At 37.2% G+C, this 27,455-nt stretch overlaps 1 protein-coding gene across 1 annotated transcript in view; it reads right to left on the minus strand.

Annotated features, from left to right (window-relative positions):
* Positions 1-27,455, minus strand: part of ADGRV1 (adhesion G protein-coupled receptor V1) — a 545,909-nt gene that overhangs the window by 447,905 nt on the left and 70,549 nt on the right. Inside the window, exons 19-23 of the mRNA XM_082725840.1 lie at positions 24,301-24,427; positions 23,293-23,510; positions 21,927-22,670; positions 18,741-19,114; positions 9,007-9,183 (exon numbers count right to left, since the gene is read on the minus strand). Of these exons, the coding sequence (XP_082581966.1) occupies positions 9,007-9,183; positions 18,741-19,114; positions 21,927-22,670; positions 23,293-23,510; positions 24,301-24,427 (1,640 nt within the window). The remainder of the gene's footprint in view (positions 1-9,006; positions 9,184-18,740; positions 19,115-21,926; positions 22,671-23,292; positions 23,511-24,300; positions 24,428-27,455) is intronic.

Here is a 27,455-nt window from a genome sequence, read left to right on the forward strand (position 1 = left end):
GGAACGGGAAAGCCGGCTACAGAAACAGAGCCGACAGTAAGCTCACAGCTCGGTGTTACCTTGAACCGATCGCAGGCTCGGTGAGCGCGGAGCGCGGCCGGAGGTCAGGCAGACGGGAATAACTGGGCGCTGTTCTCTGAGGGCGCACTGAGGAGTGGGGCCCTGGGCTCTCGGCTCCTCCGGGCCGGAGACCAGGAGGCCGCCATTTGTGTTCCCGTCCTCAGGAACTCTACGGAAAGCGCTCAGGGAACAAAAGCTCCTGAAAGCAAACCCGAGCGGATTACTCACCCCGGCCCCGGGTAAGGGAGGTGTAATTCCGCCTGGGGCAAAGACACGTGAGAATCACTACAACAGGCCCCTCCCCCAGAAGATCAACAAGAAATCCAGCCGAGACCAAGTTCACCTACCAAGGAGTGCGGTTTCAATACCAAGGAGAGCAGCAGAATCCCAGAGGAGGAGAAAGCCAAGCACGGAACTCATGGCTTTTTTCCTGTGATTTTTTTTTTAGTCTTGCAGTTAATTTAATTTTTTCTTTTTCATTTTTTTTTTTTTCTTTTTCTTCTCGCCTTCGGGTAAAATTTTTTTTTTTTAACTGTTACCTTTTTCTTTTTTAACGATTTTTTACTAGTTTATCTAATATATATATTTTTTCTTTTTTACATTTTTCTCAGGTGTTTTCTTTTTTTAAAAAAATTTTTTTTTCTTTTCTTTTTTTTTTTTCTTTCTTTCTTTTTGAACCTCTTTTTATGCCCTTTCTCCCCACTCACGATTTTGGATCTCTTCTAATTTAGTTAAAGCATATTTTTCTGGGGTTGTTGCCACCCTTTTAGTATTTTACTTGCCCCTTCATTTACTCTTATCTGGCCAAAATGACAAGACGTAAAAATTCAACGCAAAAAAAAGAACAAGAGGCAGTACCGAAGGCTAGGGACCTAATCAATACAGACATTGGTAATATGTCAGATCTAGAGTTCAGAATGACAATTCTCAAGGTTCTAGCCGGGCTCGAAAAAGGCATGGAAGATATTAGAGAAACCCTCTCGAGAGATATAAAAGCCCTTTCTGGAGAAATAAAAGAACTAAAATCTAACCAAGTTGAAATCAAAAAAGCTATTAATGAGGTGCAATCAAAAATGGAGGCTCTAACTGCTAGGATAAATGAGGCAGAAGAAAGAATTAGTGATATAGAAGACCAAATGGCAGAGAATAAAGAAGCTGAGCAAAAGAGGGACAAACAGCTACTGGACCACGAGGGGAGAATTCGAGAATTAAGTGACACCATAAGACGAAACAACATTAGAATAATTGGGATTCCAGAAGAAGAAGAAAGAGAGAGGGGAGCAGAAGGTATACTGGAGAGAATTATTGGGGAGAATTTCCCCAATATGGCAAAGGGAACGAGCATCAAAATTCAGGAGGTTCAGAGAACGCCCCTCAAAATCAATAAGAATAGGCCCACACCCCGTCACCTAATAGTAAAATTTACAAGTCTCCGTGACAAAGAGAAAATCCTGAATGCAGCCCGGGAAAAGAAGTCTGTAACATACAATGGTAAAAATATTAGATTGGCAGCTGACTTATCCACAGAGACCTGGCAGGCCAGAAAGAGCTGGCATGATATTTTTAGAGCACTAAACGAGAAAAACATGCAGCCCAGAATACTATATCCAGCTAGGCTATCATTGAAAATAGAAGGAGAGATTAAAAGCTTCCAGGACAAACAACAACTGAAAGAATTTGCAAATACCAAACCAGCTCTACAGGAAATATTGAAAGGGGTCCTATAAGCAAAGAGAGAGCCTACAAGTGGTAGATCAGAAAGGAACAGAGACCATATACAATAACAGTCACCTTACAGGCAATACAATGGCACTAAATTCATATCTCTCAATAGTTACCCTGAATGTAAATGGGCTAAATGCCCCTGTCAAAAGACACAGGGTATCAGAATGGATAAAAAAACAAAACCCATCTATATGTTGCCTCCAAGAAACTCATTTTAAGCCCGAAGACACCTCCAGATTTAAAGTGAGGGGGTGGAAAAGAATTTACCATGCTAATGGACATCAGAAGAAAGCAGGAGTGGCAATCCTTATATCAGATCAATTAGATTTTAAGCCAAAGACTATAATAAGAGATGAGGAAGGACACTATATCATCCTCAAAGGGTCTGTCCAACAAGAAGATTTAACAATTTTAAATATCTATGCCCCCAACGTGGGAGCAGCCAACTATATAAACCAATTAATAACAAAATCAAAGAAACACATCAACAACAATACAATAATAGTAGGGGACTTTAACACTCCCCTCACTGAAATGGACAGGTCATCCAAGCAAAAGATCAGCAAGGAAATAAAGGCCTTAAACGACACACTGGACCAGATGGACATCACAGATATATTCAGAATATTTCATCCCAAAGCAACAGAATACACATTCTTCTCTAGTGCACATGGAACATTCTCCAGAATAGATCACATCCTCGGTCCTAAATCAGGACTCAACAGGTATCAAAAGATTGGGATCATTCCCTGCATATTTTCAGACCACAATGCTCTAAAGCTAGAACTCAACCACAAAAGGAAGTTTGGAAAAAACCCAAATACATGGAGACTAAACAGTATCCTTCTAAAGAATGAATGGGTCAACCGGGAAATTAAAGAAGAATTGAAAAAAATCATGGAAACAAATGATAATGAAAATACAACAGTTCAAAATCTGTGGGACACAATAAAGGCAGTCCTGAGAGGAAAATATATAGCGGTACAAGCCTTTCTCAAGAAACAAGAAAGGTCTCAGGTACACAACCTAACCCTACACCTAAAGGAGCTGGAGAAAGAACAAGAAAGAAACCCTAAGCCCAGCAGGAGAAGAGAAATCATAAAGATCAGAGCAGAAATCAATGAAATAGAAACCAAAAAAACAATAGAAAAAATCAACGAAAGTAGGAGCTGGTTCTTTGAAAGAATTAATAAAATTGATAAACCCCTGGCCCGACTTATCAAAAAGAAAAGAGAAAGGACCCAAATAAATAAAATCATGAATGAAAGAGGAGAGATCACAACTAACACCAAAGAAATACAAACTATTATAAGAACATACTATGAGCAACTCTACGGCAATAAATTTGACAATCTGGAAGAAATGGATGCATTCCTAGAAACATATAAACTACCACAACTGAACCAGGAAGAAATAGAAAGCCTGAACAGACCCATAACCAGTAAGGAGATTGAAACAGTCATTAAAAATCTCCAAACAAACAAAAGCCCAGGGCCAGATGGCTTCCCGGGGGAATTCTACCAAACATTTAAAGAAGAACTAATTCCTATTCTCCTGAAACTGTTCCAAAAAATAGAAATGGAAGGAAAACTTCCAAACTCATTTTATGAGGCCAGCATCACCTTGATCCCAAAACCAGACAAGGATCCCACCAAAAAAGAGAGCTATAGACCGATATCCTTGATGAACACAGATGCGAAAATACTCAACAAAATACTAGCCAATAGGATTCAACAGTACATTAAAAAGATTATTCACCACGACCAAGTGGGATTTATTCCAGGGCTGCAAGGTTGGTTCAACATCCGCAAATCAGTCAATGTGATACAACACATCAATAAAAGAAAGAACAAGAACCATATGATACTTTCAATAGATGCTGAAAAAGCATTTGACAAAGTACAGCATCCCTTCCTGATCAAAACTCTTCAAAGTGTAGGGATAGAGGGCACATACCTCAATATCATCAAAGCCATCTATGAAAAACCCACCGCAAATATCATTCTCAATGGAGAAAAACTGAAAGCTTTTCCACTAAGGTCAGGAACACGGCAGGGATGTCCATTATCACCACTGCTATTCAACATAGTACTAGAGGTCCTAGCCTCAGCAATCAGACAACAAAAGGAAATTAAAGGCATCCAAATCGGCAAAGAAGAAGTCAAATTATCACTCTTCGCAGATGATATGATACTATATGTGGAAAACCCAAAAGACTCCACTCCAAAACTGCTAGAACTTATACAGAAATTCAGTAAAGTGTCAGGATATAAAATCAATGCACAGAAATCAGTTGCATTTCTCTACACCAACAGCAAGACAGAAGAAAGAGATATTAAGGAGTCAATCCCATTTACAATTGCATCCAAAACCATAAGATACCTAGGAATAAACCTAACCAAAGAGACACAGAATCTATACTCAGAAAACTATAAAGTACTCATGAAAGAAATTGAGGAAGACACAAAGAAATGGAAAAATGTTCCATGCTCCTGGATTGGAAGAATAAATATTGTGAAAATGTCTATGCTACCTAAAGCAATCTACACATTTAATGCAATTCCTATCAAAGTACCATCCATCTTTTTCAAAGAAATGGAACAAATAATGCTAAAATTTATATGGAACCAGAAAAGACCTCGAATAGCCAAAGGCATATTGAAAAAGAAAGCCAACGTTGGTGGCATCACAATTCCGGACTTCAAGCTCTATTACAAAGCTGTCATCATCAAGACAGCATGGTACTGGCACAAAAACAGACACATAGATCAATGGAACAGAATAGAGAGCCCAGAAATAGACCCTCAAATCTATGGTCAACTCATCTTCGACAAAGCAGGAAAGAATGTCCAATGGAAAAAAGACAGCCTCTTCAATAAATGGTGCTGGGAAAATTGGACAGCCACATGTAGAAAAATGAAATTGGACCATTTCCTTACACCACACACAAAAATAGACTCAAAATGGATGAAGGACCTCAATGTGAAAAAGGAATCCATCAAAATCCTTGAGGAGAACACAGGCAGCAACCTCTTCGACCTCTGCCGCAGCAACATCTTCCTAGGAACAACGCCAAAGGCAAGGGAAGCAAGGGCAAAAATGAACTATTGGGATTTCATCAAGATCAAAAGCTTTTGCACAGCAAAGGAAACAGTTAACAAAATCAAAAGACAACTGACAGAATGGGAGAAGATATTTGCAAACGACATATCAGATAAAGGACTAGTGTCCAGAATCTATAAAGAACTTAGCAAACTCAACACCCAAAGAACAAATAATCCAATCAAGAAATGGGCAGAGGACATGAACAGACATTTCTGCAAAGACATCCAGATGGCCAACAGACACATGAAAAAGTGCTCCATATCACTCGGCATCAGGGAAATACAAATCAAAACTACAATGAGATATCACCTCACACCAGTCAGAATGGCTAAAATCAACAAGTCAGGAAATGACAGATGCTGGCGAGGATGTGGAGAAAGGGGAACCCTCCTACACTGTTGGTGGGAATGCAAGCTGGTGCAGCCACTCTGGAAAACAGCATGGAGGTTCCTCAGAATGTTGAAAATAGAACTGCCCTATGACCCAGCAATTGCACTATTGGGTATTTACCCTAAAGATACAAACGTAGTGATCCAAAGGGGCACATGCACCCGAATGTTTATAGCAGCAATGTCCACAATAGCCAAACTATGGAAAGAACCTAGATGTCCATCCACAGATGAATGGATCAAGAAGATGTGGTATATATACACAATGGAATACTATGCAGCCATCAAAAGAAATGAAGTCTTGCCATTTGCGACAACATGGATGGAACTAGAGCGTATCATGCTTAGCGAAATAAGTCAAGCAGAGAAAGACAACTATCATATGATCTCCCTGATATGAGGAAGTGGTGATGCAACATGGAGGCTTAAGTGGGTAGGAGAAGAATAAATGAAACAAGATGGGATTGGGAGGGAGACAAACCATAAGTGACTCTTAATCTCACAAAACAAACTGAGGGTTGCTGGGGGGAGGGGGTTTGGGAGAAGGGGGTGGGATTATGGACATTGGGGAGGGTATGTGCTTTGGTGAGTGCTGTGAAGTGTGTAAACCTGGTGATTCACAGACCTGTACCCCTGGGGATAAAAATATATGTTTATAAAAAATAAAAAGTTAAAGCCTAAAAAAAAAAAAAAAAAAAAAAAAAGTTTCTAATAGCAGGCACAATCTCATCCTGATTTCACTTGTAAGTGCCACTTATTTCTGGAGCACCTATTCAGAAATATGATGACAGTTCACAGAAATTGTGATAAAATTGGAGATCACTTGAAACAAAGAAAAATTAGTTCACTTTCCCATATTAAAAAATAAAGTTGAGATTATAGCTACAAGAACATCTCAGTGCCTGATTAGAAAGCAGAATACCATTAAGAATTCTGCAGTTTCATAATTGTTTGTATTTCTTTGGTGTTGGTTGTGAGCTCTCCTCTTTCATTCATGATTTTATTAATTTGGGTCCTTTTCTTTCCTTTTTAGTAAGTCTGGCCAGGGGTGTATCAATCTTACTAATTCTTTCAAAGAATTAAAATATGCAGGGAATCATCTCAAACTTTTGGTACCAGTTGAGACCTGATTTGTGACCCAGGATGTGATCTATTTTGGAGAATGTTCCATGTGCCCTAGAGAAGAATGTGTATTCTGTTGCTTTGGGATGGAATGCTCTGGATATATCTATGATGTCCATCTGGTCCAGTGTGTCATTTAAAGCCTTTATTACCTTGTTGATCTTTGCTCAGATGATCTGTCCACTTCAGGGAGGTGGGTGTTAAAATCCCCTAATATTATTGTATTACTGTCAATGTGTTTGATTTTGTTATTAATTGGTTTATATAGTTGGTTGCTCCCACATTAGGGGCATAGATGTTTAAAATTGTTAGATTTTCTTGTTGGAAAGACCCTTTAAGTATTATATAGTGTCCTTCCTCATCTCTTATTATAGTCTTTTGGCTTAAAATCTAAATATCTGATATAAGGATTGCCACCCCAGCTTTCTTTTGATGTCTATTAGCATGGTAAATGGCTTTCCACCCGCTCACTTTCAATCTGGAGGGTCTTTGAGTCTAAAATGAGTTTCGTGCAGGCCACATATCGATGGATCTTGTTTTTTTTAATCCATTCTGATACCCTGTGTCTTTTCATTGGGACATTTAGCCCATTTACATTCACGGTAACTATTGAGAGATATGAATTTAGTGTCATTATATTGCCTGTAAGGTGCCTGTTACTGTATATTGTCTCTGTTCCTTTCTGGTCTGTTACTTTTAGGCTCTCTCTTGGCTTAGAGGACCCCTTTCAATATTTCCTGTAGGGCTGGTTTGGTTTTTGCAAATTCTTTTAGTTTGTGTTTTTCCTGGAAGCTTTTTATTTCTCCTTCTATTTTCAGTGACAGCCTAGCTGGGTATAGTATTCTTGGCTGCATATTTTTCTTGTTTAGTGCTCTGAATATATCATGCCAGTCTTTTCTGGCCTGCCAGGTTTCTGTGGATAGGTCTGCTACCAAGCTAATATTTCTACTGTTGTAGGTAACAGACCTGTTGTCCTGGGCTGCTTTCAGGATTTTCTCTTTTTCTCTGAAACTTGTAAGTTTTCCTATTAGATGATGGGGTATGGACCTATTTTTATTGATTTTGAGGGGGGCTCTCTGTGCCTCCTAGATTTAGATACTTGTTTCCTTTCCCAAACTAGTAAAGTTCTCTGCTATAATTTGCTCCAGTATACTTGCTGCCCCTCTTTCTCTCTTTCTTCTTCTTCTGGGATCCCAATTATTCTAATATTATTTCATCTTATGGTATCACTTATCTCTCGAATTCTCCCCTCATGATTCAGAGTTGTTTCTCTCTCTTTTTCTCAGCTTCTTTATTCTTCATCATTTGGTCTTCTATCACTAATTCTCTCTTCTGCCTCATTTTTCCTAGTGGTGAGAGCCTCTATTTTTTATTGCCCCTCATTAATAGCTTTTTAAAATTTCAACTTGCTAAAATTAATCAGTCAGAAAACGACAGGTGTTGGCAAGGATGCAGAGAAAGGGAACCCTCCTACACTACTGGTGTGAATGCAAGCTGCTGCAGCCACTCTGGAAAACAGTATGGAGGTGCCTCAAAGAGTTGAAAATAGAGCTACCCTATGATCCAGGAATTGCACTACTGGGTATTTACCCTGAAGATACAAATGTAGTGATCCAAAGAAGCATGTGCACCCAAATGTTTATAGCAGCAATGTCCACAATAGCCAAACTATGGAAAAAACCTAGATGTCCATCAACAGATGAATGGATAAAGAAGATGTGGTGTATATATATAATGGAATACTATGCACCCATCAGAAGAAACAAAATCTTGCCATTAACAACAACGTGTATGGAACTGAAGGTATTATGCTGAGCAAAATAAGTCAAACAGAGAAAGACAATTATCATATAACCTCACTGATAAGAGGAATTTGAGAAATAAGATAATCATAGAGGAAGGGAGGGAAAAATGAAAAAGATGAAACCAGAGAGGGAGACAAAACATAAGAGACTCTTAATCTCAGGAAACAAACTGAGGGTTGCTGGAGGGGAGGGGAGTAGGAGGATGGGGTAGCTGGGTGATGGACATTGGGGAGGGTATTTCCTATGGTGAGAAAAAAAAATTAAAAAAAAAAAAAAAAAGATTTCTGCAGTTTCCCATTGAATCAGCAATAACAAATAACCCAAAATGACAAACCTTCAATCCACACCATTTTTATTATATTGGTATTAAAGAAAAGATAAAACTGTAACACACATCATTCAAAAATCTTGTTTTTCTTTTTACATAAATAAATACAAAAATGGGGGCACCTGGGTGGCTCAGTTAGTCAAGCATCTACCTTCAGCTCAGGACATGATCTTGGACTGAGTCCCAAGTCAGGCTCCCTGATCAATGGGGAGTCTGATTCTCCCTCCCCCCCCCCCGCAACCGCTACTCCCTACCCCCAGCATGCTTTCTCTCTCTCAAATAAATAAATAAATTCTTTAAATAAATAAAATCTTTAATAAATACAAAAACATTTTAAACCATGGTATTTACCTAATGATCTAAATACTTTAAATTGCCTAAACAGCAAGATGCTGCAAACAAATTACAGAACCAACAGATAAAGAAAAGCTTTCTAATAGGCTTTCAAGGAAACAAAGAAGGTAGCATTTACCTCAGATCTCTGCCAAGGAAGGAATGTGATAGTTCCACTGGCATTAGCAAAATCGTCAACAAGGTAATTAATGCCATCAGATTCGATCTGTGAGATGGTGTAAAACAGATGCACATAATCCAGAGCTCCTCTGGTTCGCTCCACCACACATGAAATGGTGGATCCCTCCTCTGCAATCTGAAATTGAACATAAATTGTTTATAAGTACACACCAATTCAAATCAGTGATAAAATTATAATACTTTCATGGAGTCCTTTTACCATAACCTTAATTCTGTAACTTTCTAACACTCTAAGGAGAGCTCTACATTCTTGTCTGTCTTTTATACATTTTACAAAATACAGAAATTACTAACGGAATTATTATAAACAGTTCACTGTACATGTAATTCATTCATTGATTCTGTGTGTGTGTGCGCACGCGTGCGCACATACATGCACATGTGCCAGGCACTATGCTGGACACTATGGTACAAAAGATTACAAGAAAAAAAAATATGCAGTCCGTTCTGTGGATAAATCTAAAGAGGAAGACAAACTCAAAGTTTTGTGAAAGTTGAGCATAGACAAACCAAATGGGGGGAGGAAGTAAGGGGTAGACAGTAGAACACGACATCAGGGAGAACATGGATAAAAGGTAATATGGATTTCATAAAATAATTCTGAGAACAGCAGAAGTAACAAGTGGTGAGAGCTTTGAGAAATATCTGGTGAGGAGACAAAAGTCAGGTCAATGAGGGCACTTATGTTATACTTAATATATTTTTACAGTTTTGTCACATATACATATACATATGTATACACATGTCTGTAGGTATTTTTAAGACTGAAAATATTTTTATCTGAACACTTAAGATAATTCTTTAAAATTATATGAAGCAAGAAGTTAGAAGAGCTTTTAATTACTTTTATTATTTTTACTTTTTGAGAGAGAGAGGACATGAGCAGGGAAGGCCAGAAGAAGAGAGAATTCCAAGCAGGCTCCACACCCAGCTCAGAGTCCAACATGGGATTCAATCTCATGACCTGAGACAAAATCAAGAGTCAGACACCTAAATGACCGCCACCTAGTCTTCATATTCTTAAATTCTTAGTTTTTTAATCCAATTTTATTTTTATGTTAGTAAGCATATATGTAATTCATAGAAAAAAGTACTGAAACTCAATGAATAGAGCTCAAAATACAAACCCCAATTTAGAAAATATCATTCTATTTTCCCTATCAATCATAAACACCTCTGTCAGCATTAGATAGGGTCAGTTTGGTGCCAACGTTCGTGCTGGAAAGAACAGATTTGAAATTTACCCACAAATAGGCAATAATCAAAACAGTTGCCAATGAGCAGTGAAGCACCAGGATATGTTCCAGTAAATCCTGAGGTTCAACAACCTTACTTCAAAGAGTAAAAGCAACCTTAGGTGCCCCATAGTAAACAAGACCAAGTATTTCTGGACAATACTGTAACTCTTTTGTTTGCCTGCGGGTTCTGGAATGAAAAGCCCAAAATGACAGGTGGTTGTTTAGGGGAGTCCCCAGTGTGTCTCCTGGTAGACACCCCCTGACCCAGAATCAGAACTTCAAATCCAGTAGAACCTAAAACACAAGAGTGGGAAACACAAATTCTGGCAGTTGGTCACCAAAAGTGATGGAAGTAGGGCCACTCTTACTTCTACCTCTTGCCCCCTCAGCCTAGGTAGCCTAGGTACAGGGAACACTGGACAGGTATCAGCCACTGGATACACACAAGATCATGGCTGACAAGACACCCAGCCTACAAGATGCAGTCCCTGAGCTGACACATTAGCTGTGTCTATCATTGGCCATCCCATTACTGTCATAAGCCAGCTGCTTCAGGTGATGTGGTATAGAATAAGGGCAGACAATCCTATGACAATCCTATGACTGTGTGCCTGTTGTTACATCTCCTTCACATAAAATAAGTCCCTTTGAGGCAGGCTTCCCCATGGACACAGCAGGCATTCTTTTAGCCTTCAGAAGATGGTCTGGCAGACTACTAAGAACATAAGCTTATTAGCTAAAGTAAGAATTAATTCCAAGAAATAATTCCAATAATAATGAGCTTTTGCTCTCTCTGGAGTAAAACAGCCCCACACTTAGTGCTCACTTCCATCCCAAATTTCATTGTCTCTAGTCTTGATGATCCCAAGCCCCTGCCAGACCACGTCATTAGCACTGCTCAAATTGTGTCTTTATAACTTCAGGCCATTTCTCCCTTCACATTAGATGAATGGCTAAGTGGGCTGTTCATTGCTCTGCCCTCATCCTTCAGAGCCACTTGTGAATGGAGAAGTAGAGTGGTGGTGGCCCACTTTTAGCAAGCTCCAATAAATCAAGCCAAGTCAGGATGGGGTGAAGCAGGCTTGATTTTTCCCTCCTCCACCAGTTAGTTACAGGCTTTAGGGTAAAGGTCAAAGAGTTGACTTTTAAACATGTCCAGAATGAAATATCCAAGAGATGTGTCAAGTGGGCAGCTAGAGAAATGAGTTTGGAACTTTGGAGAGAGGTCATGACTGACACGACAAATTTGGAAGGAATCAATATGCAAATAGTATTTAAGGCCATATACAAATGGTATATAAATATATCATTATATAAATGCTATTTAAAGACTGGATGAGATGACAAGAGAACTATAGGATGGAACGAAATGGACCAAGTATAATCAGTTATGATGTAACATTGGTTTTGAAATCATAAAACTGTTCCAATGCAACTCCTGTATCTGAAAGCGTAACATGGATAATCCATAATCCATAATCCATAATCTGCAACATGGATTTCACATTTGTTTATATGATTTCATCAACAAGAAACACGGTGAACACAGAAAACTGCACTGACTGGAAACAAGCCACGGGGGAACACACAAACACAACTGAAACTTCTACCAGCTACTTCATGCAACACACATGTTTCTGGCCATACTTCACTAATGTCACTAATGTGACAATCTTCCCTCCGATGTCAGATAACCCTCCTTCTATTATTTCACAAGAATATACAACCTGCAGTTTCCTCTGATGCATGCTTTTGCTAGCAAACTTAAAGGTTTTTTCCTAGCTATATACCACATTTCTTGCAGTATTAAGTATTGAAATTCATTGTATAAAACTGCTTATTAGGTCCCTGTCTTTTACATGTCACTAAGTTTTTGAGTAGTAGTCTAACCCATTTCCGCTTACATTCTCTGTTTTCTCTATTCAATTTGGCATAGTGCAGTGATCTTTAGGAGCCCCTCAAACAAACGATGGCAGAACTGAGTGCTCTGAAGGTGGGGCCTTCCAATCCTGAGGCTGCAGAGAAGGGGAAGCAGCACAGAAACCCAAGTGCTCAATAAGCATCTAATCTAATCCCCACCTTCTACCTAGGCATCTACATCAGCATTTTCATCACAGCTGCCGGTACATAAATGTGTGATGGAAAGAGTATGGCTTTAAGGTCAAAGTCCTGAGTTTCTTCACTCTATCACTTGGCACGTGATTTCTCCTTAAAATGAAGATCATGATACCTCATGGATTTGGGTGGAGATAAAACTAGTACCTTCTCTGGTACCTGTACATTAAGTACTGTAAAATTTTTGTATTTCTTCTCCTTGACAAACATACAGATACATACACAATTACAAAAAATAATGCTACATTCTCTCATTTTATCAAGAAATATATATGATGGGGCACCTGGGTGGCTCAGTGGGTTAAGCCTCTGCCTTCAGCTCAAGTCATGATCTCAGGGTCCTGGGATCGAGCCCTGCCTCGGGCTCTCCGTTCAGCAGGGAGACTGCTTCCCCCTTTCTCTCTGCCTGCCTACTTGTGATCTCTCTCTCTCTGTCAAATAAATAATTAAAATCTTAACAAAAAAAAAAAGAAATACATATGCTTACATATTGAAAAAAAATTTCCACCCATTTTGCTCCCTATCATAATGGGAACACATATGTCCTATTTTTTTTTTTAAAGATTTATTTATTTAACAGAGAGAAATCACAAGTAGACAGAGAGGCAGCCAGAGAGAGAGAGAGAGGGAAGCAGGCTCCCTGCTGAGCAGAGAGCCCGATGCGGGACTCGATCCCAGGACCCTGAGATCATGACCTGAGCCGAAGGCAGCGGCTTAATCCACTGAGCCACCCAGGCGCCCCACATATGTCCTATTATTCTACCCCAAAATTTAACCAGAATGAACATTTTTAATGAGTTATATTAATAACCACTAATCCCAATATATGAATATTGAACTCCCCCCTTTTAGCTGGAGGCATGGATGAAACAGATCCAAAGATACATTCAGGAATCGTTGTATCTCCTTACAACTTCTTACCAAGTCAATGAGCATTACCATGCAGCACCCAAGACTAAGAAAGGAGCTTCTTACTTGCAGGAATCACATGGGGAAAAGCTATTTAATCACGCTTTCATTTAGTAAAGTCCTAACTAAAATGTATCAGCTACAAATTTTAACTTTAAAAAAAAAAAACAGAAGCTGTCTATACCCAATACAACTGTGTACAAATATGTGCTACACATAACAGTTTCACAGAAAATCTAATGAATTAATAATTTATTCAATAAAGGAAATTACAATTCACCGATAGGGAAGAAGCTTCAAATGTCAAAGGTCCATAAAAATCCACTGTTCATACTTTAGAATTTACAGAGAAATGACATAGTGTCTGAGATTTGCTTTAAAAATGAATTCAGGGGACGCCTGGGTGGCTCAGTTAGTTAAGCAGCTGCCTTCGGCTCAGGTCATGACCCCAGCATCCTGGGATTGAGTCCCACATCGGGCTCCTTGCTCAGCGGGGAGCCTGCTTCTCCCTCTGCCTGTGCCTGCCATTCTGTCTGCCTATGCTTGCTCTCTCCCTCTCTCTCTCTGGTAAATAAATAAAATCTTTGAGGAAAAAAAAAAAAGATTTATTTTTAAATAAATAAATAAATAAATGAAAATGAATTCAGTCAAAAAAAAAAAAGAGAGAGAGAGAAAACTAACAAAAGGCTGATAAATGTCAAAGCTTAGCTGGTGTGTCACTGGGGTTCATTATTCTATTTTCTCTTTTTTTATATATACATATATGAAATTTTCCACTTTAAAAAGATATTTTTTGATTCAGATTTTTGATTCCCATCCCATCTCCCTGACAGAGATTCTGATTCAGAAATGGAGTCCTCAGGAATGGTGTTCTGGAATACACACGAGCTATTTCTGATTAAGGTCATCACACACATACTTCGGGAAATACTGAACCAGATGACGGCATTATTAATGACAGAAGATAATTAAGACAGGAAATAAAGAGTTAAAATATTTTTTCTGTATATACATCTAATGTATGTTAGATGTATGTTAGAAACAATTAGATGTTTCTATACATCTATTTGCTTTTGGAATCAAGATATAAGCAAATTTTTAGGCCCGTATACGAGAAGCAAAACATCAAGAAATAATCATCAAAACCACCATCAATCAGTTTTTCAAAAGAAAGAACAGTAGTCACTGCTGTTTTCTTTTAAGTCAAAAATTTCCTCAATCTTCAGATTTGCAGGAGAGTAATTACAAAGCTTAACCATTAGAAAAGTTTTTAAAACATATTTTCCCAGAAAAAAATAACGCACTGAGCCATAAATTGGCTTTCTGTATTGGAATAGAAGATTAAAGCTAATGCCTAAAATTACATATCCAATTAATTTTTTATTGTGTTTCACACTTAGGTAAAGATCTGTGATATCAGATTATATCAATATCACTTATATCTACAGGAACCTCTTCACATAACATACACCAGGCGCTTAAAAACAAACATAGTCCAAGTTAAATAATATTCTCATTTTTATAAAGATCCTCTCAAAATGTCTCTAAATTTATTCTTAAGATGTGAGTTTAATAAATATAAAATGCAATCCAAGTATTAGTTATAAAAAAATAACATTATGAAAAGCAATCTCATTACTTTATATTACTGGGTATATCAGACTGTAGGACATACAAAAATAAGTGTTAAAAAAAGGTGGAGGGAAAGTAACATCAAAGATTACACAGAAAAACAAAACACGGGACGAAAACATGAGAATGTGGTTGCTATGCTACAGACCCAACAAAACTCAGTCATCTGTTCAATACAGATACCACCTGGAATCCTACTTGGCATGGCCCCATCAGGGCGCTCAACAACAAACAGGTTTATTCATTCTTCCAATTATAATTTATTAAGCACCTGCTGTTTAGAAGAATATGGTGTACCTGGGTAAGATGGAACAAATCACAAAATAATTATCTACTCTTTGAATATGGCAAGTATAGACTGTGTCATATGCTGCATATTCTAATTATTTAAGGTGTGATTATGCTTTCGTTTTAACCTTCGTATTATTTTATTTCATGAATCTATGAAATTGTAAAAGCATAACCTGACTTACAAGTCTTTAAATACCTTGACTGCCTTCAGCATTTTTGAAGGAATAAGAAAAAGAATTAACTTTTCACTGTCACTGCAACAACACAATAAAGACTCTATGGAAGCAACAGTAGTTCTTATTTCCAAAAATCAAGCAAATATCTACAAAATTTAAACCCTGCAGACAATTCCAAGCATAGAGTAAACCAGCAATTTTTACATTTTTAGTTTCAACACCCCTAAACACTCAAAAAAATTATTAAGAACCCCAAGGAGGTTTTTGCTAATGTTGGTGAAATCTGATGATATTTGCCATTTTACTATTGAAACTGAAAAAAACGTAAATATTGATATATTAATTCATTTCAAAATAATAAACTCATTACATGCTAATATAAGCAGTGTATTTTATGTGAATAACTATATTTTCTAAAAAATTTGTGACAAAGGGGCACTGAATTATATTTCTTATATCTCTTTCAATGCCTAGCTTAGTAGAAGACAGCTAGGTTCTCATATCTCCTTTCACAATCAATTTCTCTGCTGTTACTTGTTATTTGGTTGAAATATATGAAAAATATCCATCCTCACAGACATATGTAACCAGAAAAGGATTTAAATAGTCTTGACAGATAGTTATAGATATTCCTCCTCCACATTATATTCATTTGACAAGTGGTAGTTTCTTAGAATTTAATTGCGATGTGAAATCAGACGCTAATACATTAAAACCCTTTGGTCTGCCTTGTACTTCAAGTCACAACTTGAGTAAGCAATAAATAAATATTGATGATGATAAGAGTAATATTACTCCTGTCTTCAAATTACACCAAGATAAAAATATGAATTCCAAACTTACACTCTTAATATTTTCAGGAATGAAAATTCTATAATATTCCTGACAAATTCCAATGTTGAATCTGTAGACTCAACAATGCTTTCTTATATAAACCATCTAAACTTTACTCTTTCCAATATAGATATATTTTATTTCCCTCTCATTTGGTTTTTCTTCCTTTCCAGAAGTTCTAATAGTATAGGTGTTGTGGCCCACATAGCAAAGTTCTCTCTTCTGCAATTAAAGACTTTGATTGGTCCTGTTCAAATTCCAAGATTTTTATAAACAGGCAAAGCTACATATCTACATGGAGGTAAACCAACACCAACACAATCTATCAATGGAACTTGTGAGACAAGCCAACACTAAAAACTCATTACAATGGCCCACAAAGCCAGAGAAACACACAAAACCTATTCCTCATTTTGGGCAGGGTTTTGACATTTATGTTTTGTTTTGTTTGGTTTGGTTGTTTATGCAGCTAACTGAATCTAAATGTGTTTGTTGTTTGAACTATGAGCTTTCCCATGTCTTATTATTAAAATACATTCATAAGTTCAATTAAGATTTATTGAATACCTATTATGTTCCATTCTAGGTGTTGGAGATACAATAAAGAACAGTAAGACTTCATTACATTCAGAGTTCTTTTATCTCTATCATAGAAAGGGATAGCCAATAAAGAAGTAAACATCTAAATAACAAAGGAAATTTAAGAGTATAATCAATGTTACAAAAATGTAAAAGCAGGTGAAGAGATGGAGAACAACCAGATGGGAGAAGGGAATGGGCAATTACCTTAAACAAACAAGTCTTTACTGAGGAGATGTCTTTAGAACTGCTGAAAGACTGGCTCTGAAGATCTGGATTGACAGTGTTCCAGTTAGAGGCAAGGAAGCCCAAGTGCCAAGACTGGAACTGAAACATGCAAGTCTGACTGAAACATACTGACCAAAGAGGAGTCTGACAAGTATGCTGACCAGGAGGAAGCCAGAGCTATTGTGGCAGATGCCAGGTCATAAAGGGAATTAAAGGGAAGCTGATTTTACATGGCACCTTAATGGGTCTCACAACCTGATGAAGCCACCTGTCTTTTTGAAAATAGAGATGATGATACTAAAAATAGGGGGAAAGACAAAACTAGAAGTCACAAGACATAGGTTCAAATTCCAGTTCGTCCTACTGTATCTTAGGAGAAAAAAAAGTAAAACTAATATTTATTTATTTACTCCTCAGCTTGGCAGTGCTGAGAACTGCCAAGCTTTAAATCAGGCATTGATTCTGTCTTATTTAATTCAACTTGGGTTATTTTTTCAGGTCTCTAAGCTTCAGTTTTTAACCTTATTAAGTGAAAAGAATCATAAGTAATATGTGTTGCGGTTATATTGTAGGTTGTCGAATATATAAAAAATCTAACGTGTAAAATTCTTTAATGATTGAATAATTAAAAGTATTATCATTATAGATAAACATATTTCTTCTTTAAGTTATCATTTGTATGACATCTGCCCTCCCTAGTGTAGGGTATTCTAGTATTTCTGGTATAGAAAAAGCCCACTATTTGAAAATCACTTATGATGATCACCAAACCAAAGAGCTAAGAAGGGCATTAAGACAGTCTAGACAGCTAGCTCCCCAATTTGAGCTAAATCAGGCCTATGACCACGATACTATTTCACCCTCTATTAATTCATGGCTTTCTTAATTGTTTCAATTTACAACAGTGCCCTTCTAAATCTACAAGAATCGACTTGCAAAGGAAGGACTCTTGTTTCTTGGCATCCCTTCATGGGTATGGAGCTGTTGTCACACTCAACACCTGTGAAGTGGTGTCATGAGATCTCACATTACTGAACAGGAAACCAAGATGATTACGAATCTTCGAAAACTTGGAAGGAACTGATAAGGACAGTAAAACAGCCTAATGAATGAAGCTGGCCAAAAAAAGTGATAAGGAAGGCATCACACCCAACGCGGAGGAATGTTGTAACTACTCAAATACATTTCACCAAAAAACAACAACAACAACAACAAAAAACAAAAAACAAAAACCCTCAAAAAAATCACATTTTAATAAAGTTTCAATTACTATTATTCAGAAGCTTTCAATACATATCATTTCACTTACTTATGCAGTATCCAGAGAGTAGCCAAAGTAAATGACAGGTGGAATATTCTGTGCATTCTGTGAAGTATATTATCCTTAAAAATAACTGCCAAAGTTTCATTTGCTAACTCGGTATTACTTCTATCAGCTGATTAATCCTCTGATTCAAACTGTGAACTTATAAGAGCAAAGACTTCATAATTCACTTTTGCAACCTTTGACTCTAGCATACTTTTGCAACCTTTGACTCTAGCATACTTCAGGGCTTATAGCAGATACTTAAGCACTTTTACCAAATGAAAGAAAGCCCACTCCCAAACTTCCAAACAAATCCACCTACAAGGAATTATTAACTCCAAAATTCCCCAAGCTCACTACTTACCTCTGGTATACAAGTTCCTGTGAAACCAAACAAGCCATTGGCGTTGTCACTTTTTTGTATTATTAATCTTGCTGTAGTATTCTCTTCAGAAATGCGAGCTCCTCCATATACAGAGACTAGTTTAAGAATGAATAATTCTTCTCCCTCCTCTTCATTATCATCTCTTGCAGAAATAATGAATGATTTGTTAGTTTCTCCCTGTCTGAACTCCAGATACCCAGAAACTGGGTGTAAATCACTCTTTGCTGGCATAGCATGAAGTTCATAAATTTCTTCCAGGGTCAGTTTCCGCTCATAAGACCTCACATCCTGCATCAAACCTGTAAATCTGTCATTGCCATTTATTCCTGCCCCAATTCTCAGTGTTCCAGGACCTGAAATTAGAAATGAGTTTAATTGCTAAAATATCCACAAGAATCCTGTCCCACATTACAAGTGTAATTCAGAAAGTGAAGCAACTTTGTTGAGAGGTTTTATTAGATAAGTAAAACACATAATGAGTATATAATCAAATAAAGGTTACTTTCTGTTACAATGAGACATGAATCTGTAATTGCTGGGATTTAAAATATTTTGTACATGAGGGCACCTGGGTGGCTCAGTGGGTTAAGCCGCTGCCTTCGGGTCAGGTCATGATCTCAGGGTCCTGGGATCGAGTCCCGCATCGGGCTCCCTGCTCGGTGGGGGGGGCCTGCTTCCCTTCCTCTCTCTCTGCCTGCCTCTCTGCCTACTTGTGATTTCTGTCAAATAAATAAATAAAATCTTAAAAAAAATATTTTGTACATGTGTATATATGTGTGTATATGTATACATGTTTGTATCGGTGTATATTTAGATAGACATTTCTTCCAGAAAATTTTAAAATTTCCTTGCACACCTAAGAATGCAATGATTCAATTCAGTCACAATTTTTAAAAACTTTTTTATTACTATTCTTTGAGAACATCAAGGCTTAATCTATTAGAAATACATCTTGAGTTAAATAAAGCTGTGAGAATTCAACAACAGTTTTCATGGGCCAAATATAACTCTTTATCCAAACAATTAATGCAAAGGAAGTAGAAAAAGAAGTATTCCTTCCCAGTAACGGTATCATAGGCAAGTCTTACAGACTTGTTCATGGTAATCACAACAGGCAGCCCGATTATATTACTCTATATCAATAACAATCTTTTTCAAAATTTACCAGTTCTTACTTCTTTACTTATTCCCTCTCCAATAACTCAAGTAAGACATTTATATAAGATGAGAGCTTGGCAGTGTTTTGGGGGAAAAAAGTACAAGCAATTTTTTTTTTTTATCAAAATCATCCACCATGGGCACCTTTTCTTTTTTTTTTTTCAAGGCACCTTTTTTTTACAAGTCACTACCCAGGTGGTTCTTTCAGGGTAGTCAGAAGTAACCTGCATCATTATCACAGTGACCCCCATGCATTCTCCAGTGGTTGTGGGTAGACTATTTAGTAGTAAGAGTAATATATCTACAACAGGCAGAAGTATGGATAAACATTATCAACAATACTGGGCAAAAGAAGCCAGGCCCTCAAGTATACACACTGCTCAATTCTATTTACTATTTAAAAAATTATTAAACTATTAAAACTACTTAAAAACTATTACTATATTAAAAACTATTTACTATTTAAAAACAGGAGAAGCTAATCTTATGCTCTTAGAAATGGCAATATATGGTGGGCAGGCTGGTGAGTTAGTGACTGGAGAAGAGCCGGGGGCTTCTGGAATGCTGTTTCGTGCTCTGGGAGCTAACTACACGGGTACCGAAACTGATGCATTTAAAGTTTTAAAGACTGATCTACTTGTATAGTTGCAACATGTACACTTTTATGTATTTTATACTAAACATATATTTCATCAGTAAATTTAAGTTTTATATAAACTTTAAAATTCTCCTTTCCAAGTTACAAATTACAAAAATAACCTAAGTTCCTTACAGTAAACTAAACAGGGAAAAGAAACACCCAGCTCTCACTTTCCTCAATCTTTCTCACTCGTTCTAACAACATGCCATAACCAAACGAATCAACGTATTCACACAATCAAAAGGTGATTAATTTAATGCTACAAAGTGCTATAAACATAATCCTTGTGGTTGAAATCAGTAGTGTGTACATGTTGTTTCCTTTGCCTGTCTTTTTTTCTACTGGGACCAAAATACAACCAGATATCCAGTTCAGGAGGTTCAGAAGGAAATTATTCTATTAAGCTATAATTGTACAAGCTGTGTTCTACTTTCTTTCTAAGTAGAAAAAATGATCACATCTTAGGATAGGGGGCCTGGGAAGGAAACGGTGATTATAATGGAGATAACCAATGTTTGTGTTTAAATATGCACAAAGATATAGTTCTAAAAGAAACAGCAATAATCCAGCTTAAATACAACAAAGATTATTTCTTCAAAGCTCTCCATAGAATTCAGCACTTTATCTACTGATAACATAAACCCCTGTAAGGGCGCCCGGGTGCCTCAGTCATTAAGCGTCTGCCTTTGGCTTAGGTCATGATCCCAGGGTCCTGGGATTGAGCCCCGCATCTGGCTCCTTGCTCAGTGACAAGCCTATTTCTCCCTCTCCCACTCTCCCTGCTTGTGTTCCAGCTCTCACTGTGTCTCTCTCTGTCAAATTAATAAATAAAATCTTTGGAAAAAAAAAAACACAAAAAACAAAAAACAAAAAACAAAACAACCCTGTAATTGATGGGCTTTTAAAAGTACTTTTTCTTTCTTGATTCCTCTTTAACCTACGCCCACCTACTCCACCTCCAACAAGACCTCCCAAGCAAGAATTCCCCAAACACAATTTGCTCTTTCACATTTCCACCTCTCAGCTCTTTTTTCTAAATAGAATTATCATGCCCCATCCCTCCTCCTGCCAGTGGAAGGATAAATATTCCTCCATCATAATCCTTTCCTTTCTTCCACAACACGCTGAAGTGATCTCTTTGTATCTCTCTCTCCCAGAACCTATTTTACGTACCTCAGGGGCAGACACTGCCTGATTCATTTCTGCAACACCCAGTACAGAACTTATGGTCTTAGAAGGTGTAAGTTTTATTTAAAGAAATTAAACCAATACACAAGCAGACTTTTTAATACCTGTTAGCCTTCTTAAGAAATCAGAATTTTTAAAGATCCAAAATTCAGAATCCTATTTATAAAGATGACACTCACCATCAGTAATGGCTTCTCCTTTCAGGCTCTTGATTCCTCTGGGCATTGTATTTCCATCAAGGTAGAATTCAATTATACCATCATCCAGGATAATTAGAAGATGAAGCCAAACATTTTCTTCTAAATACCTTGTGACTGTTGTCTTGGCAATATATGTAGCATTGGAACCCAAAGTTTTGTAATGAAGAGAAAGTGTCAAATGGGATACATTTGTTTGAACTTTTACCCCATAGTAGATGTTTCCATTACCATCATCCTTTGCTATAACAAATCCGTTTGTATTGGCATTGGGCATTACCCAAGCTGAAAAGGTAAAGTTGGCAATTGAGTTGTTCCTGGAAGGATGATATTTTGGATTAACAGTTCCAAATGCACCCTCTAGTCCACTAAAGTACAAAGCATCTGTTCCACTGTGGCGACGCCGCATGTGTGGCTGTAAATGTACAGTGCTGGGGAAAATTCCAACCAGCAAAAAATCTACCATTGGAGGCAAACCATCAGTGAAGTCACCGGACAGTATTTCCCAGCCTACTCGTACGTCACCAAACACACCCTGCTGCCTCAAAATGGTAAAGTTGGTAATATAAGACATATCATCTTCTGAGAGTACATCTTCTGCAACTTCTCTCTCTAAGCACTCTGAATCCAAGATGAACACTCCAAAAGGATCATCGTTGAATGGAATCATTACTGTCACCTGAAGGTTGGTTCCTGCTAGTTGGCCCCCAGGACCTGGGGATCCACCTGTAAAAAGATGATTTATAATGAATAAGAAGTCAGAATTTGAAGTACTTTATAATATAAGGGGAAGACAAAAGGAATCTGATGAGCAAACTTCCGGTTAAATAATATATTCAGTGATCAATGGAACAACTGTGTCACCATATGATTTTCATCATATTTTCAGGTGTATTTTGGTTCAGAATAATTTCATTAATAATCAAGTCTGAAAAGAGGATATTAACTAGGGAGTTTTAATTCCTGTGCTGAAAACCAAAAGTGATGGGAAAATTGATCGTTTAAATTGTTTAAACGGTACAAAGACCAAGCTTTAAGCATCATGAATGTGTACTTCCTAACTTCCATTAATATTTTATTGGAGATACTCTACTTGGTATGAAAAAAATCTGTTTACAAGTTTGAAGATAAATGTAAGTCTCCATCCATAAAATTTAATCAAGCTAAGACCACAAAATGAATGTTAAAAATAACACTTCTGTCAAAAGGGTGTTTTTGACATTTAAAATTGAATAATCAAGATACACTTACTTCTACATCAATTGCATTTTCTATACAGCTCTAATTATTTACTTGTGAAATATTAAACTTCAGTAGTGAAATAAAAAAAGATGGAAAAACACAACACCTGATACGTTTACAAGCTTTAAAATATAAAATTCATTGAATTCAGGAATTTTATCTGGAAAAGCATGGAGAATTATTGGTTTGGCTTCTTCTCCATCCATAAAGTTAACAATCCCTGAAGTTTCATAGAACTCTTGTCCAGGCTGCAAAGCAGAATCATTCTGAAACAGCTGCCAAGCCACAGAAACATTGCCAAAGTGTCCTCGATGCCTCAAAATCCTACATAACAAAGAAAATTAATTTTTATGAAAAATGTATAAGTAGTGAATTTTACTCTAATGATACCTTTCAGTGTTATCTCAGAAATATTCTTTTTCTGTTTATTGTCTTTAATATAAACCAGTCAGCCAGTCCTTACTGAGTAACCATGATGAATCTCATGGTAAGAGAAAGAGGCAGAACTTTAAATAACAAAGAGAAGCAGTCTTAAAAGTCATAGTCTTCAAGTCCAAACTGAGGGATAAATTCCAAAACCCAAATGAAAAATATTTAGATGAAAACTGGCAAAAGTTTTTCAAAAGTAAAGTAGAAGACCTCAGATAGCTGGAGTCTCTCCATCCTGACAGATGACAGAATTTGGGATGAGGAGAGTGGGTATGATAATTTCCCTTTACCCCTAAAGTCGTTCTTTTTTTTTTTTTTTTAAGAGTTTATTAATTTGAAAGAGAGTGAGAAAGAACGCAAGCAGGGTGAAGGGAAGAGGATGAAACAGACTGCCCCCTGAGCAGGGAACCCGATGAGGGACTTGATCCCAGGACCCTGGGATCCTGATCCAAGCGGAATGCAGATGTCCAGCCAACTGATCCACCCAGGTGCCCTTAAAGTATTTTTTTTTTTTAAACAAGTGGCAGCAACATCAAGTTTACCATTCATTTGCACTACCAGCTTTGAAATTACTCAATTTTTAACTAACTTCAAATTTTTGAAATAGTAACAATATTTCAAACTTGTGCATACTAAAGGTTTTATTTTATCCAATTTTGAATTTACCTTGTGCAAATACACTTACCAAAATGCATTAGTCTTTCCTTCTTCTACTGCTTTGTCAATGGGTTCCAAAGAAAAAATGCCATTTGGGTCATCATTAGCTTCAATTATCACTGTAGCTATTCCATATTGATATACCACTGTGTCACCTAAATTAAAAAGTCAAAACAACAAAGGAGTCGTTAAGCTGCTGTTAAATTCATATTTTAAATTAAGAAGTTTTATAATGAAGGTCATATTTCAGCAAGCATTTCCTCACTGAAGGTCATAAGTAAGAGAGAGATGCCTAAACAAGTTTAATGTGACTTGTCTTTGTGTGAAGACGTACTTCATTGAAAAACACACATGATACTTTCCCATGGGGCGCCTGGGTGGCTCAGTGGGTTAAAGCCTCTGCCTTTGGCTCAGGTCATGATTTCAAGGTCCTGGGATCGAGCCCCAAATCAGGTTCTCTGCTCAGCAGGGAGCCTGCTTCTCCCTCTCTCTCTGCCTGCCTCTCTGCCTACTTGTGATCTCTGTCCATCAAATAAATAAATTAAATCTTTAAAAAAAAAAAAAAGAAAAACACACATGATACTTTCCCTCACAATAGGAATATTGCTTCAACAGTTTAATTAGAAATCAAAAACATAGTTTTATCTAATTCCAAAGTTTTGAGGTAGACTGATTTCATAAAAATAATAAAAGGATCATCCCATAACATAAAAAAAAAACTCCAGTTCATATTAATTGGAATGACTGGCTTGAGAGCATTTCCCTTTAAATCTCTGTCTTCAGGCAGTAGTTTGATTCTGTCATACACAGAACAAAGCAATCTTAATTGTGCTGAAATTGATTCTTCCACTTGAGTTCTATCCAGAGTGTGTCAGTCCTGTTACTACCAAGATATCAGTTCTCTTCTCATCAGTTCCCCGAGGTCCAAAGCTCTTCCTCTTTGCTTCTCTTGCTCCCTATACAAGCAAAATTCCTCCTCACTTTTTCTCAACACTTGTTAGTCCTCAGGACCAGTTCAAGCAACATATCTCTCAGAATTCTTCCCTGAATTCCAAAGTTAAGGAAAGAACATCTCCACTGTGTTCCTGCAGCACTTCCCACTTTGTCAGTCTATCATAACGATTATCACATTAGTTTAGTAACACACACACACAAACATGCATACACACATACACATTTTACTATAAGATCCTTGAACAAACCCTTCTTAATCAATTCTATGCCCTAGCAGAGTAGAGCTCCATAACTGGTACACAAAATTTATTTATGAATGTTAGCTGAACTGAAAGAAAGAAAACTTTCAAAATCAGAAGAAGGCAACACTAAAACTAAAATTATAAAATCAGAAATGACATGTAACAAACCAGCACATTAAAAATAATTTATATAAATATACAAACTTACTTGATAATTAGCCAAAGGAAAGAGGGAAATAAATAAATAAATAAAATCTTTTTTAAAAAAGAAAGATGGAAAAAACATAAAAAATAGTAAATCATTGTATAGGAAATGCTGACAATATAAAGTAATAGAAAACTAAAAATAATCATAAAATTGAAGAAAAACAAAAATAACAAAATCTAATTTTGTCAGGGTTCTGCTATCACGTGCATTTGTCCTGCAACATGTCACAGGTGGTACTAAAAACTCATTCTGTCTCTCCACAGGGAGAATGGACAATATTTAACAAGGACTCTGAGGATGGCCACATCCTTTGATCCAATAATTCAATCTAGGATATATACCACGAATACTATCAGGCACAGATACCCACTGCCGGCACGAGGTCATGCTGGAGATGCTGCCCGTCCAGCCCTCCCGCCATTGATCGCCCTCAATGTTATGACATCATGAATGAGGAGAGGCAAGTGGAAGATAAAGAACACAGAAAGGATGTAAAAGCACAAATTATGTCATCCAACTCTTCATAGCTAAAGTCATTAGATTCTCAGATGCCGCCACATATGGAAAAATACTGAAGACAAATGCAGTGGCAGTACACTTCAGTCCAGCCGTCCAATAACACCGCTCTCTCCATCCCTCTCTCTTCCAATACCAATTACATAGTTCCCCAATGATGTATTTTGCAAAATAAATGCCAACCCTCTCCTTGCACAGTGATTTTCCATTCTCTTTAGAAGTGGTGTTGACGTTCCAATCCACTACTTTAATCATAATGACATTTTGTTCCTGATAAGAGTTTGAACCCAGTGACATTTTGACCTCAGAGATGTTTGGGACACAGTAATTTTCCCCAGAATGACACCAGAGTAATAAATGGAATCAAGAACTTATTCCTACAGTAAACGATATTAAAACAATGGCATTTCTTCATCCACTTTCTATACATGACAGCAAAATTTTCTGTTTTTCACTTTTTTTTTTCTGTTTTTCACTTTTATATCACCCAAATTATTTTGACCTGTAGTAATTTCTTTCATTTAAATTTTAGGACAATGACTGAATTCATCAAAATGTGTTTTGTCTACATAAGGCCTAATTTGTGGGTTTTTCTGGAACTGCTAAATTTCTTTTGTGGACATTATGCTACAAAGTTAAATTGTTTCTCATAAGATGGTAAGATGATACTTTTTAAAATTTTCTTACTAAGACATGTGAAAATGAGAAAGAGAGAAAGGAAATACAGAGACAAAACCAGAGAGAGAGAAAGATAGACAAAATGGTGGAGAAAGGCAGCACAAACAAAAATTAAGTGACCTCTTTCTTTTCATTTTCCTCTTGTGGAATATTTCAGTACAGAAGCTACAAGGGAAAGCATAGACAGGCCTTCACTGTAAGGGTGGACAGTTGCAGCATGACAGTGACCCAGCACAAGGAGGGGTAAGGAGGGCATCTCCACGGGAGAAAACCTTACTGTTGGATGTTGGAGTCTGAGTGGAATAGGAAGGCATCCACATGCGGATGGAGAGATCCTCGAGCAGGAAGCCAGAACCCTTGTGGGGTAAGAAAGGCAATCTCACTGTGGAAGGAGGGTAAAAGAAGCCATGCGAGTAGGTCCAGGGGACCCAATCCAAGAAGTAAATATATTAAAAGTAAAGAGGGCTGAATTTCACACTCTTCGAGAAGGGAGGGATAAACATGGAAAGAAAAAAACTACAACAAACCCTGTGACAATAGGCAGAAATGGAAACATTGTTGCGAACTTATGGTTTTCAATATAGA

This window comes from Mustela nivalis (assembly GCF_964662115.1).
Source record: "Mustela nivalis genome assembly, chromosome: 3".
In the NCBI taxonomy this organism is placed as follows: domain Eukaryota; kingdom Metazoa; phylum Chordata; class Mammalia; order Carnivora; family Mustelidae; genus Mustela; species Mustela nivalis.